Source organism: Lampetra fluviatilis, chromosome 2 (genome assembly GCF_964198595.1).
Source record: "Lampetra fluviatilis chromosome 2, kcLamFluv1.1, whole genome shotgun sequence".
In the NCBI taxonomy this organism is placed as follows: Eukaryota; Metazoa; Chordata; class Hyperoartia; order Petromyzontiformes; family Petromyzontidae; genus Lampetra; species Lampetra fluviatilis.
In genome coordinates, this window is record NC_136276.1 from 17,042,847 (window position 1) to 17,057,507 (window position 14,661).

At 40.2% G+C, this 14,661-nt stretch overlaps 1 protein-coding gene across 1 annotated transcript in view; it reads right to left on the bottom strand.

Moving 5' to 3' along the window:
• Nucleotides 1–4,995: 4,995 nt before the first annotated feature.
• The window catches only part of NOSTRIN (nitric oxide synthase trafficking), a 32,537-nt gene continuing 22,871 nt past the window's right edge, over nucleotides 4,996–14,661 (bottom strand). Inside the window, exons 11-16 of the mRNA XM_078865563.1 lie at nucleotides 13,796–13,904; nucleotides 13,540–13,622; nucleotides 12,491–12,619; nucleotides 11,083–11,926; nucleotides 7,089–7,157; nucleotides 4,996–6,733 (exon numbers count right to left, since the gene is read on the bottom strand). Of these exons, the coding sequence (XP_078721689.1) occupies nucleotides 6,618–6,733; nucleotides 7,089–7,157; nucleotides 11,083–11,926; nucleotides 12,491–12,619; nucleotides 13,540–13,622; nucleotides 13,796–13,904 (1,350 nt within the window). The 3' untranslated portion in view covers nucleotides 4,996–6,617. The remainder of the gene's footprint in view (nucleotides 6,734–7,088; nucleotides 7,158–11,082; nucleotides 11,927–12,490; nucleotides 12,620–13,539; nucleotides 13,623–13,795; nucleotides 13,905–14,661) is intronic.

Here is a 14,661-nt window from a genome sequence, read left to right on the forward strand (position 1 = left end):
CCACACGACTGTGACTAATACCGGCCTTTTTTGGCTTATATAGCGAGCCATGAATGTGTTTGCTAACTGATAAATAAAAACAGATGTTTTCAGACAATACTGCCTTTGCTAACTGTTCTAACAAAGTCACAGCCATTTGCTGAGGGTAAATATGGATATGTGTATGCAGAATTACGATAATAACTTATTCTTCTTGCGTATGGTAAATTACAAACTCTTCAGTATGATTCTGTGGTCATACAGAACAGACGATACAACAATTGCGCAATGCCCGATCCACAAATACGATAATAACTGATGATGCCTTTTAACTGAAGATGGACTTTTAGAGAGATGAAAAAAAATCACGAAGTGCATTTATCGCCCCACAGATGTAACCGTAAGAGACCTGGGATTTGGGAGAACATAAGGGGCAACAAAGCACGTGTTGGGTAAGCTCAGTGATTACACGAGACAGCGGGCAGAGTGGATGTGCATTCTTCGCAGAAGATTTTGTGTATGGTGAAGGCATCGATTTCTTACGCGATGTTCGTGCTTTATGAATATCAGGTTAATGTGAACATTAATTGCTATTATTAGTGAACTATAGATAATTAAGGGTACGTATTTTTTACATTTCATGCATGAGTGAAACAGTCCGAGATGGCTTCTAAATGTGCGGTGGTAGAGACAGGGGTGTTAATAGCACAGGGGAAGACATGAAGAGACAGGACACACAGCGAGTGACACACATGAGAGGGTCCAGAAAAGTATTTAGTGGTTCCTCTTATTTGTTGATGTTAATACAGCGGTACCCTGAGCAAAAAATGCTTCACTATGACACGCAAAATGTTAAACAGCCCACTTATAATGGTCTGCTATATTAACCAGAGTTAAACTGATTAACCAGTGTATCACTGTTTTGGATAATGAGACGTAGAACAGCGTGTTTTGCATAGTTGAAGGGATTTTACTTCGGCCATATGATTTAGCTTTTCACCAGATGTGGGTGTTGAGGTGTCTGGTGAGGCCAAATGGAGGGAATGGTGGTGGCAAAGAGAATACCAACACGGCCAGCTTAATTAATGTTGGCCCCTTTACTAAACCAAAATCGCGAGCTTCTATGATGGACCAGAGTGTACCTGAATTATTTACTAGAAATTGAGTGGAATTGTCTATTTATATCAACAGGAGCACTTTTATATTCTTGGGTCTTTCGGTAAAGTCACGTCGTCTTTTCCTCATGAAAGTTTTAACTCAAGGAGCCCTTTTACGTTGGCATGAATAACAATAAATGAAAAAAATCAACACATTCGTCAATAACACTGCCGTAAATATAGAGTAAATATCAGGTGACATTTCGGGCAATGACCCTTCTTCACAGCACATCGAGAGGGCATTGCGTTAGACGTACTCTCTTGGTGATACTGCCAACGCAGTGTCACGAAATAATTGTACTAGTATGCGTAATAGAGAGGATGACATGTCTGGACTCAATCATGAGTCTTTCTGTGGGCATGTCACGTTAATAATTAATCATAGCAGAGTTACATTCAGTCCCGAATGCTTTGGGACCGATTGATGTCGCTATCATTGACATAATACCACCAACTTGGGCAGATTATGGCCATTTTCATAGAATCATTCTGGATTTTGCAATGCATGCCCATCTATTTGTACACAAAAATACACCCAATCCGCCACTACTCATGCCACAGGCTTCAGAATCACTCAAACTTTACGGCGGCCATGTGTAATCCTGCAAGTTTGCAAAAACAAACTCCACATCAATCAAGCCTCCGATGTTTTCTTTACTTGGCATCCAAGAAATTAGGAGCATCCCATTTGAAAGCATCAATCTTTTCCTTTGCATTGTTGTCCACATCTGATGGACACAGGCGGCAATTTCTAAGTTGATAAAGTGACACCACATTCTTTTCAAATCAGGAATCATGTTAACGTTGTTGATTTGGCCAAACTGCTTTGTCTTAAAATTTCATTTGTGCATATTTATTGACCGTTGATACAGAAACAAAGAACAGCGCCACTTTGTGACTCAAGTGGGTAGCACATTTCATTTTCACTTCCAAATTATGTTAGTATCTACATAATTAATGTTATCTTTACATTTATGAAGATGTCTTGTTTTGCACTGTTCACTCTTTTCAATTAGCGTGTTGTCAGGTTTCAAATAATTAACCCAAGATGGACATCAGAATGTTGTGGATTCCAAAGTTAGTGGTGAAGGTATCTTCATACTGGGTGTCTTGTCCCAGCATTTGTGAATCATCCTGGATTCATGACCACAATTTGGGCTCTATGTTCAGTACAGTGGCTGTTGTGAATTTTTTTTCTTCCAATCCCACAGTTCTCCATGCTTGACTCTGTGAATAAACACTGAAGAAGAGTGTGTGTGTTGTTTTCGAAAGATCTCATGAAGGGTGGCTCTTTTCTCTCTCTCTGCGTTCGTGGGAATGATGAATTGTTTGTTAGGCTGGCTCTTATCAGCGTCATTCTATTTGTTCACAATCAGTGACAGATAAAGCTACCCCTATACACACAGTGCAACATTTCCAGGGCTGATGCTTGATAGTTTGACTTTGGCAAACTCGAACTGCCATATCAGCATACGATAAAGGGTACTGACCATGAAAAGTCACGTACATTTTTATCGTATGTTACTCAAAGTTATATGGTCTCTCATGAGCTGTTGTTTGGCTCCTGCATCAAAATAATACAAGCAAAAATACAAGACGTAGAACATTGTTCATATGTGGTTTGCCCATAAGTTTGAACATTCAAGGCCAGATGAATTGGTATACAAAGACAGTTCAGACTGATGATGTGTGGTGGGAAGAAGGGTCACATCTGCAAAACATTCCAGGGACTTGTGGCGAGAAAATATTCATGCAAACTATTCACGTTAATAAATTAATTGAGCCCTAAGTCAATAAGGAGGCTTTACAGCGGTTTTCTCTGAAAATGAAAACACTTTTTCCCACTGGAATGTTTTTTTTACTGCATGTATCTTCCGATTAAAACACTCATCGACAAGTGTTTTTTTATTTTATCACAATTGTTTTACTTCATTTTTATTTCAACAAAACAGTCTGGGATTTTCTATTTATTAAATGCACAGTAAACTTAAAAGACACCACTCAAAACAAAACAAATATCTCGAATTTGGTTGCTATGGCAACAATCCCATATTTTTTTTATACATCACTACATTGATGCCATTGGAGTGCTCTTGTGATTTTACAGTGCTTTAAAGTTTTTTTTCAATAAGAGAGTCAAAACTTTATGTTAGACACCCCAGGATGCATGGTTTAGGCACTACCTACAACAGTGGTTCCCAACCATTCTGCACCCACAATCCACTACCAACCTTCAAAACAACTTAGCGAATCGTCATGCATCAAAAATGATTTTCAAAATAAAATTACTCTAATAGCGCTGTAATTTAAGTAAAAAGCCACGAAAATGATTATCTTGCTTTTAATAGTTGTGCAATAGGCAGTAAAAAATATGGTGTTTTATGTAAAATATCGTAGTATCTGCAACAGTTCTGCAGACCACTTCCCAAGGCTTGGTGGACTGTTGACCGTGGAACACAGGTTGAGAACCACTGATCTATAAGACAAAATATGTTTCTTTGATTGTATCTTCATTTTTAAAAATCTGCATTAAATTATGAAGAAACATGTTGTTGCACAGAATCAAGTTCAATAAATGTGCATTACACTATTTGTTTTTGAGTGAAAAAAAACTAAAATGTTCAGAGAATAGCGGCGGCCATAAATAATGTAAGCTATTCTGCACACTATTACAAGTAAAACGATGGCACAGACGTTAACACATCGACACTCGTTGATGAAATCACTTCGGAAGAAACCGACGGTTGAATTTGAACACAACAGTTAGAATCAGTGCTTTTTTAATAACAATTTAATGCTCGTACATAGTGTACAGCAAGAACCGAATTTATGACACCACCAACTAATATCTCTAGTGCCCAATAAAGTACTCTCCCTTTTCCACCATACGGCTGACAAATATGCACATTTATTCCATTCTGCTTGCCAAATATGCACTATATTGAAATGAAAAATAGGCATACATGCCCACAGATAAAACAGATTTAGAGAGACCTTGGAGATGCATACCTCTATGACCACATGGTAATGACTGCTCACAAGCGTCCTTTGAAGTTCACAATTCAACATTTGTGTGTTGTGTAGACATTTCTCTTTTTACATAAATAATTTGGGGGACAATTGGCCAACAATAACAAAAGATACGACGACATTAAAATTGTACTATCATGTATATTTCAGTCGAAACAATGCAGAGCCTCAATGAAACGTACCTACAGGTATGGGCGTGCTTTCTGCTTCTTGACCAAACGTTGGTTTTCATCTCACTTGACAGGTACACCCTCATGTATATCGGCATTTTACGCAAAAGATGTGTGGATTCAATACTTTATTGTATTGTTTTTCATGGCTCTCTATATGTGCATGGTGGATTTTTCTAATTCAGCAGCTGTGTGCATTTTTGCGTCAAAATGAACAATAATTAGACTTCTGTACATTAATAAAAACATCAAAATAATTTCGAAAATTGAAGTGCAGTGATGTAATTTGCTTTTGTGTGATTTTTCCTAACTTCTATGCCATATCGTCTTTCCCTCTGGCACGGCTGTGGGTTGACCGACCAGTAGACAAAAGTGACAGCCGTGATATTTTGGACAATTTAAATCCCTTGTATTGGTTTGAAGAGGCTACTGGACATCTTTGAAACTACTGGACATATGTGAAAAAGAGCTTCATAGCTCATCGGATTTCTCCAGGATAAATGAAGAGTCTAACATTTAAACAATGTTATTTTTGCAATTGTTAAAACGGAAAAAATGCATACATGTATACGTATAGAGTTTATCCTTCAGAATGCATAGGAACACACTTTGATTTTTGGCCTCGGGATGAAATGAACTGTCAGAACTTGACACTGCATGAAGCTTGGCTTAAATAGAAGATGGAAAATTGCTTGGCTGGACCTCCCACAAATCCAATAAACCACGTGGTTTGTCGGACTACTGATGAAATTAATGTGGAGTCACATAAACAGCGCTTACACTGAAATCAATTAGCCTTCTACTAAGGATTAGGAAGCTATTTTAATACATTCACATATTTTTTTCAGACTAAAATATATTAATACAAATAACATAGGCATGACACAATGTAAGCTTTAATCAGTGTTATTATAATAGAGTGAAATGTGTAAAACACATCGTTGAAAGTCATGCATTATCAGCCAATACAAACAGAATAAACCAAATATAAACAGGCAAAAGATGATTTGCGTGATTGTGCGAATTAACGTGAAGAAAATGTGTGTATTTTTATAATCAAGTGTTTCTGTAAAATGGATCACAAGTTGTATTAATAAACAGCATAGCATACTGCCCTGTTGACAAATAACTGTGTGTGCATTTCAAATCGAGTACTGTATAGGAAAAAAACCTATACAGTACTCGACTTGAAATTTATTTACAACCTAAGTATGGCCTCAGGTTTACTCAGAGGTCCTCTGCAAAATCAATGTGCATGATTGATCTACGTATTTGTGTGATCCGCACTTTTACCAGTTACTTAAAAATTCCCGTACATAAAGCTATGAAATAAATTAGTTCGTTTCAAGCACAAAAATAAAACAGGTGACAGACGCTGTACCTTAAACGGTTATGGCATGACAGCATTAAGTGTATTTTTTCTCAATAGAAACATCACCGAGCATTAATATGTAGATTCACGCTGAAATAAAAAAAATATATACCTGGCAGTAGATACAAATACATTTACAATACCTCATGCCTGATATAAATCGATACGCAAAATAATAGAAAGTGTATATTGTGCAATTTTTTCCACTTAAAAAATTGTTATGCGTTAAACTCAAGGTTGATATATACAGGGTGTCAATAAAAAGTATCGTCCATTCATTAAAATTATAAACAGCAGTGTTCATTGTGTAGTTGAGCTATTGGCAGCAAATAACCTTATAGATGTATTATTTTTTCTTCGTTAGCATAACCTAAAAGAAGCATTGGAATCAATTACTACCCAGAGAACACTGCATGGCTGTACCTGAAAAACTAAGACTCTCGAATATCGGTACGATGTGAGGCCCCGACGCCATGGCGGACATGTGGAGCCTCGTATGACAAATGATTCAAACAACCGAGTGTGTGTGTATATTTCGATTTAAAGCTTTCGTGACTGCAGGGATTACTAATCTTAGTTCTTTCGGTAAAGTCATGTAGAAGGGAAAGAAAGAACCAAGAATATGTGTGTATAGTTTTATGGCAATATGTTCAGGATCTAAATGCCAAAGTCAAGGTCTGCTTGCCACCTATTAAGAATGGATGATGTGTTTATGGATAGCCTGTAGTATTTCATTAACTTTAAATGAACAATTGATATGATACCTTTACAAAAACATTATTAGATGTTGGTGCGCGTTAGCAGAAAGGCATTCCGTTCGAAAGTTTCAGTTGATCATTGTTCTGTGCTTTTAAAGTTGACCAAAAGCATCATTGTTTTGTGTAAAGCATCATTGTCTTGTGCGAAGCATCAATCAACCAAGGGGATTTCCTGCACGTACAGGGCTGGAAATAGTCCCTCTTGTCCGTTCACCTCTCCAAACCACCACCCATCTGGGTCCTTTCTGTGGATGTTGAGAATTTCACCTGCGTAAACAGGAAAGGCAAATGGCTCTTTGAGAGAGATTATTACATAACCTTGAAACAATTGGTTATTATTGTTCACTGATCCTTCAAGCCAAATTTCCATTCGGCTCTATTTTTAAACGTGTTTTAATCCAGGACATTATTCTTTTTTTTATTTGCATGTTGGTGCCTTGAAATATGTTTGATGTTATTCACTGTGAATATGTATTAAACACATTTGTAATTGTACATTAATTTGGAGTAGTGATGTTGCATTTGTAACAATGGCAAAGGATCTTAGATGGTGCAAATTAAAACCATTTGAAACACAACACCATCAGTAATTCATCAGCACCAAGTGTTCTAAAGTTCTTACCTTCCCTAACGGTGAGCTCTTCATCCGTGATGGCAATGTGATCGTAAAGGACTCGGCATTTTCCAATTACTGGAAAACAGAATGAAACAAGCATATCGGAAATCATATTTTGTTCTTGCAGTCGTCCAGCCTCCTGTTAATATAACTTATTTCATTGTGTCGTGACTGCAGAATTCGCACACCAATGGCGAACTAGAGTCAGTGAGTGTCAGCTTTAAAAGCATATACCGTATATATTGTATGTATGTTAAACTTATTTCACATCGTACGTAACCACCCGTGCTAATCGGAATTGCGGGGGAAGGACAACAAACTCAAAAAAATTCTGGGCATCAAGGTAGGTCCTGCACTGTTGAGACAGCCACGAACTAGGCCAGTTATATGTCCATGCGCACAGCTCTCATCTAGGAAGAGGTAGAGGGTTAATGATGTGCAAAAATGTTCGAAGTTAAATGCCAAATCTAGACAGGTAGATGTCTGAAGGAATGGCGATTGTGAAAGCCTAGCATTCCTATCCACCTCCAGTATTATTTAAAAAGATAACTGATTTCTTTCCATACATAATGCATGTTTAATTATACTATGTAACACGATTGTTGTCCCTGGGTAGTAAGTGTTATTTTTTATTGCTTATGCCTCAAAAGTACAGAAAATGGCTTTTATTCCCCATAAACTTTGCTTTTGTGACCAGGACTTTATCTGAAGGAATGACACAAATGCACACCACGTTTTCTCATTGAAAATAGGTACATTTCAAAATATCACCGTCCTGGTCACAAAGGCAAAGTTTGTGGGGAATAATAGTTATTTTCTATACCTTTGAGGTATAAGCAATTAGGAAATAACACTTACTACCCAGGAGCGAAAATAATAATTTATTACACAGTGTTATTAATGGAGTAGATTATTAACTTGGCTTTTGTGTCCTGGTCACAAAAGCAAAGTTTGTGGGGAATAATAGCCATTTTCTGGACTTTTGAGGCATAAGCAATTAGAAAAGAACACTTACTACTCAGGGACAAAAAATGTTTTTTTGTCATCTTACGTCCATTAATTATAATTATACATTCATAAATAAGATCAATCACCAGTACAATAACAAGTTCCAGATTAACAATCTGGAAATACAAAGATAAAGTCAATAATGAAGCCATCGAAACAGCTTAATTTTTTTCTTGTGACTCGTACGATCGAACATTTCGTTCTTTCCTGATTACCAAAATTCTATGTCAAAATAGGATAAATAAGTTGTATAAACGAAGCTACACTTAACAGGCATGAAACAAATGCCAGTTTATTCAACATTTACCTAGTCCTGGTGTCCTATTCAGTGGCGAGTCAGTAAGATTTCTGCGTGTTTACCTATCAGTATCATCATAACCATGCCTCTTCACTCGTTTCTAATTGCCACTCACTATAGTTTTCCTCCAATACAGCAGTGCCACCTCGTGTTGGGGCCGTGTTCCATTGCTGCAGGTCAACAGCAACGATAGGAAATGTGCAGCACATAGCTTAAAGGCGTTCCTGCTTGCACCACGCCCGCAGTAAAATGTACACGTACAGCCATGTGTCAATCCACTGTTGGATGATGACCTCTCTGAACCATGCTTTCACCATACTTGACCATACTGGTGAGTGTGGATTGGTGAAGGCGGGGGGAGCACGCAAGCTGAAGTAACGCAAGGTGGTCCAGATGTCATGTGTCCCCCCCAATGAATTGACCCCGAACATGTTTTCCTTTGCATATTAAGGTGGTCCAAATGTCATGCGACCCCCCAATTAGTTGACCCCGAACATGTTTTCCTTTGCATATTAATTTAAGTTTTAAATGAACTTTTCTGTAAAACAAATAGTAGTTTTAGATAATTAAATTGGGATCATAAGACATCTGGACCACCCCGTACAATGTATTTTGCTCATCTGCCCTCTGCTGGCAACAGGTAGAAATTACACTTGGACAATTACAATTACTGAAACGGATTAGAGCTGGCACATGAGCACTCATTAGCTTGGTACTCTGTGTTAATGAGGAATGCAGTGCCTCGTTGAATTCACTTTGCACAAATGCCAAGAGGAGACAAAGCAATTGAAACAATGCGTCGAAATACAAGTAATATTAGGCAATCTCTAATTATGAGAATAAGAAAAAAAAACATCTGTCTGAGGTGTAAATAATTCCGCTGTTAAATTTATTCTCTTAATCCCAAGCATATTAACTGCTGTATAATCACATAATCCATACCGATAGTATATTAGTCACATACAGTTCTGGTTATCAATTGCATCTAGATGTATGTATTAAAAAGTCACACATTTCTTAACATGCAGATTTTCGCGGCCAATATCATGACTCATAATAGACGGTTGGGTTAGGCCCTGTAGTGATCTGGCCAATTCTAAGTCGTAAGACCCACCACCACCAGATATAGGCAACCACATTAAAGCGTCTTCTGTGCAAGCATTTAATGGGCCAATTACTTTTGGTTTTAACTCACCGGTAAGTTGAAGAACAATTCTCACAACAAAAATGTAGCAATTCGATCTTTACGTTTGACTTGAAACTGTGCCATCAGTCTTGTCGCCATTCTGAAACTCCAGTAACACAATTGCCCTGCAGTTGTTTGGTGCAGTTTCAAGTGAAACGTCGTCTCTAATTGCTATATTTGGATATGAGGACTGTCACTTAGATTCACGAGTTTTAATTTTACACCATGAGCCTCAGGGCATTGGCACCAAGCACATACTGTATATGAAGGTGTTTTTTTCTGGCTCTGAGCCTCGGAAATTTACATTGAATATCAATAATCTTTAGGACACCTTCGACGAGTCTTGGGGACATTAATATTTGTTTTAAAATTAATTTCCATTGAGCGTGTGCTGTATTGTTTATCGTGTACAATGTAACATATCAGACTTCAGTGTGCTCAGAGGCCATGCTACAGTCAGATATGGTTACTGATTCCTTTTATTCCATTCCAATAATTTCTGGAGAATTTCAGTGAACGTTTCTGAATTTTCTTTTCACTTTGAAAAGAAATAGTCGCAAATTCAAAAAGACCCAGTATGGAATAGAGGAAAATAATTACGTTTAGAACGAGGGGATAAAAGTAGTCAATTATTCCCTCTCCCTGTGTATCATTATACTCTTATATATTTTGATTCTGGATGTATTGAACATTAACTTGTTTTTTTATGACCTTCAAAACTTATTGAGATTAGATGTCCCCACAATTGTAATGTGGAATTTCGATTCAAGATCATTGTCGCAAATGGAGATAAGCACTACCCCGCGACTGAGCCATTTGACTAAGAAGTCAAACATGTGAAGTGTGAAGTGAAGTGGCCAGGTGGCTGAGAGGTCAGAGCACTCGGAGCCTGCGCCGCTTAGAGCCTGCGTTCAAATGCAGAGAGCTGCCCGTGATTAAACTGAGCCCTCAGTTGATGGTCTCAACTCATTTGATCCATTAATCGGTAACTGCACAAACTAAATCATCATGCTACACACACGTGTGGCTTAGGGTCCATTCCCCTAGTCAATATTGCATTGCGTCAACCCTCACCATATCTATTGTAACGATATGCCGCACAAGATGTTTCACTCCACGTGGCAAATTTTACCCAAATGCAAGCATCGTCACGATGCACAATTTCATACCTGGCACCTCAAATTAACAGCTTGAATGTCTGACGGCTCAGCTTGAGACAACTATGGGCATGATTGATCATGGTATTTGCTATTAGCTATCTTGTCACCAAAGCTTATAACCATAAATCAGCAGTTTAATATTGGGAGTTGACCCATATGAGCAAAATGTAACATCTGCTTTAACATGGATATTGAAAGTCCTGTGACAGAATCTGTAACAATACATAATTATGCATATCATAATTACATCTAAACACATACATTTGAAAATCAACTGCATCTAAATTATAAAAACACTCACGTGACCAAAAGCATGCCATTAATTATTGACCATAACTTGGACCTTACCTGGTAAAGGTTCACCCTGGTAGGTATCAATTGACAAGTCAGAAGCTGCAGCCCCGATGGTGTTGGTTAAAAGGCTCGCCTGCGAATCTTCTACCTGATAGCTCAGATCAGCATGAGCCCCGGTCCCAGTTGCAAATTGTTCACTGTTCACTCCATCTGTCGTGTTGGTGGATCCGAATGTTGCTTGCTGCTCATCGCGGGATTCGGCTCCTTGCATGCCCAAACCTTCAACTGTAACAATGCTGGATCCATCTGTCTCCTCCAGTACAGCGTGGATGTCGCTTTGAAGACTGCCCGGAATGGCTCTCAATTCCCCACCAACATCCGTTTCTGCAAAAGAACTGCCGGAGTTTTCGGTTCCATCGACCCTCTCTTGTGTTTCGTGTCCTTCCCTCGAGTTGAACCATCCGATTACGGAGCCCCTCGGATGGGGTGCCCTGGGAATCCTGGCAGGAACCCTCCTAGCTGCGGCTCCCGACCTTGCTCCGAGGTGCCGAGCGGCGGGGCTGCCCTCGTTGATGCGGTGATTGGGCCGCTGAGCACTTCCCGCGGGCTCACCGTTCCTCAGCATGAGGCTGTTCCTCATGCTGGCGATGCGCCGCCACTTGCCGCGTGTGTTGTTGTTGTTGTTTTGCCGGTGCGGCAGGGACGTAGGCCGGATTTGGCGGACGACGCCCGGGGGGCCCGTGGTTCTGGCCGCGTGTGGCTCGTGGGTGCTGTGCCTCGAGCCGAGCGGGCAGTTTGGCAGGCCACAGCCCTCCTCTGTCTCTGCCTCGGGTATGCTCAGGGCGCAGCCCTCGTCCAGCTTCAGCTTGGGCATCCGGATCATGGCATGCTTGAGGCCCTGTCGATTGCAGCGCGTGTCGAGTTGAGGAGTTAGAGAGAGTGAGGAAACGTGGCAGCGTTGATTGTGTACGTTTTGCAGTGATTTAAGTTTATGCTCTCGTGTGTCACCGAAAACCCATCACAATATATGCAGCGTCGGATGTACTGTACTACTTGCACAGTCATAAACTAAGTGTATGCTTATTTTTGCAAAGCAGCTTAAAATTCACAACACGGGCACATTTGTTGAGTTCTACACCAGGCATTGTAATAAATTAAAGTACAAAATAAAATAACCCACACGATTACATTTTCTACGTAATATTATGAATTACTACACGTCACCACTTATATTGTCATTCTATATCCGTTTGCTCTGCTCTTATTTCCATAAAGCTTGAGACCGAGCTGGAGCACGTGCCTTCTTAGCAAGCGAATGCATCCTCCTCTCAAGGGAAACATCTTTCTGCCCCAGCTGTTACTCACTCGCATGCATGGAGTGGGGGGGGGCGTATTTAGTACATGTATACACCTGTGACGGCTCCCCCCCCCCTTGTGCTCTCAGTCCAATGCAGATTCACACCTGCTTGTCGGACCAGGCGATGACACGGTCAGAGAGCATGTGACGGGGTCGTTCATGCGTCTCCAGGTCAGCGAGCACACACTCCAGCTTGTGCTGATTCAGCTCAAGCAGATGCACCTTGAACTGGCCCTACAGCAAAAACACACAGGGCAGTGGGTGACTTGGCCTACGTCGTAATGACGACGCCAGAGACAAATGTGGTCTTTATTGAGTAGGAGGTGGCGTTCAAAGGGGATTGGGTGCAGCTCCGTGGTGAGCGTCGAGCTAGGAATCCTAGGCATTCGGGGATAGGGAGCGGGCAGAATTGTAGCTCTTTAGCGTCGTTGAAGGGGAAGGTGCGGGATGCGCAGTGGAAAACGTGTGCATACCTGTCAACCCGTACGGTTTACCCGTATTCTTGTACATGGAAATTGAGTTTGTAGGTCTATACGGTGTCAAGCCATTTCAATAGGGCAACATTTTTTTGTTGTCTATTTATTTGTGTTTCTCCCTTGTCATGGGACTTTGTAAGATGAACTTTGGGATTTATAAGGACACAGGGTGACCAATAAGGTCTGAAATGGTCTGTAATGAGGTGGGCACTGATAAGGGGTTGACAGGTATGCGTGTGAGGCCATACAGGAATCTATGCCGGTGGTGATTCACCGAGGTGGCTGCCCGTCACTTTACCCTCCCCCAGGCATAGACAGGCAGGGTAGGCCACGAACTGGGCCAACTGCTAACGAGGACTGAGGATCCACTTCCCTTGCTCGCATTACCTTCGAATTGTGTGACAGACCTGAGATTGGTTTGTGGCTTTAGATAACATCAGTGGCGAGTGATATCAGAACTGGAACTTCAACGACCTGCACTGACCGGCATGGTGAAGTATGGTTAAGCAACTGCTACGGCCAATAGGGTGTGTGGAGGACTTTCATCCAGCGGTCGGTCACCAAAACGCTGTACACTATCAATATTATTATCATTATACAATTATTGCATGTGCACAATGTACAAATTTTGACGTAAATATAACTGCATGAAATGAACGTTTTCTAAAAGGTCCCTACCTCTCCCAGTTTGCTTTCCAATTGGGCTCTGGTGTGCGCGAAAGAAGACGTTTCACCGTATGTTCCAGTGAGTCTCCTTAAAGCTGTGAGTGGAAACGCACCGGGCAAACCGAGTTAACGCAATGGACATCAACAAACAGATAGTATTGAAATTATTTAAAAATTATACTTGGCCAGTATTGGTGCCATCTTAATGATCAAACTGTACAGTTGTCAGGATTGGCACTACCTGAATTGTGAGCGTGTGTGAGTTTACCGTTGTTTTCATTCTTGGTTTTCTGCAGTTCTGTATTCAGGCGGGAGATCTTGTTGTTCAACGAGTCTGCAAGTCTCCCTTCATCCATGTGACTCCTGGCTACTTCTTCCTGTAAGTGCAGGACCACAGAGCAAATGCTGATCTATGCGTGATTGAATAACGAAAGCTGGGACAAAGGTCTCAATTTGTTGGACCTTTTACTGAACACTCCAAAAAACAATCTAATATAATGCATGGTTCACTATAATTTGTTAACCAGTGGTGTAGCATATTAAGCAGGTGTTGAGAATGTACGCTTTAAAATAAAACATCGTGCAAATCAAAAATTATCTTTTATTTCAATAGAAATGCAAGATTTCAGTCATAGCAGCTATAGTTTATTCATTTCCTTAACAAAGGGTGTGTTGCTAGTTTTGGTTGTGCTAAGGATTGCAGTCCAAGCAAGGCTATAGCTGTGTTAACACTGCAGTTAACATCACAGTTATGAGTACATTCCAGTCAAATGCATTACAGCAAATGCTGACTAATGAACACATCACAGTAGTACATGGGAAGTGACAAATGCAATCACGATTAATATATTATATTCAATATGAATACTAATGTTTTAAAATGTTGCCCACGTAAAGTAACACGGTGAATGCTAAGACGAAGGTGGTTCTACTTGCCACAATAATGTTGTTCTGTTGATCCATTCATCTATACCGGATGTGGTGATCATTGTATCCTGGTTCAGTTTTTTCTATACATCATGGGAAAAGCCCACCAGAGTGCACATCCGATTAGGATCAGCGGAGAAGCATATCGTGTGTGCAGGTGGTGCAATTGCACAGGCACCCATGGATCGGAGGTTGCCAGGCACCGGG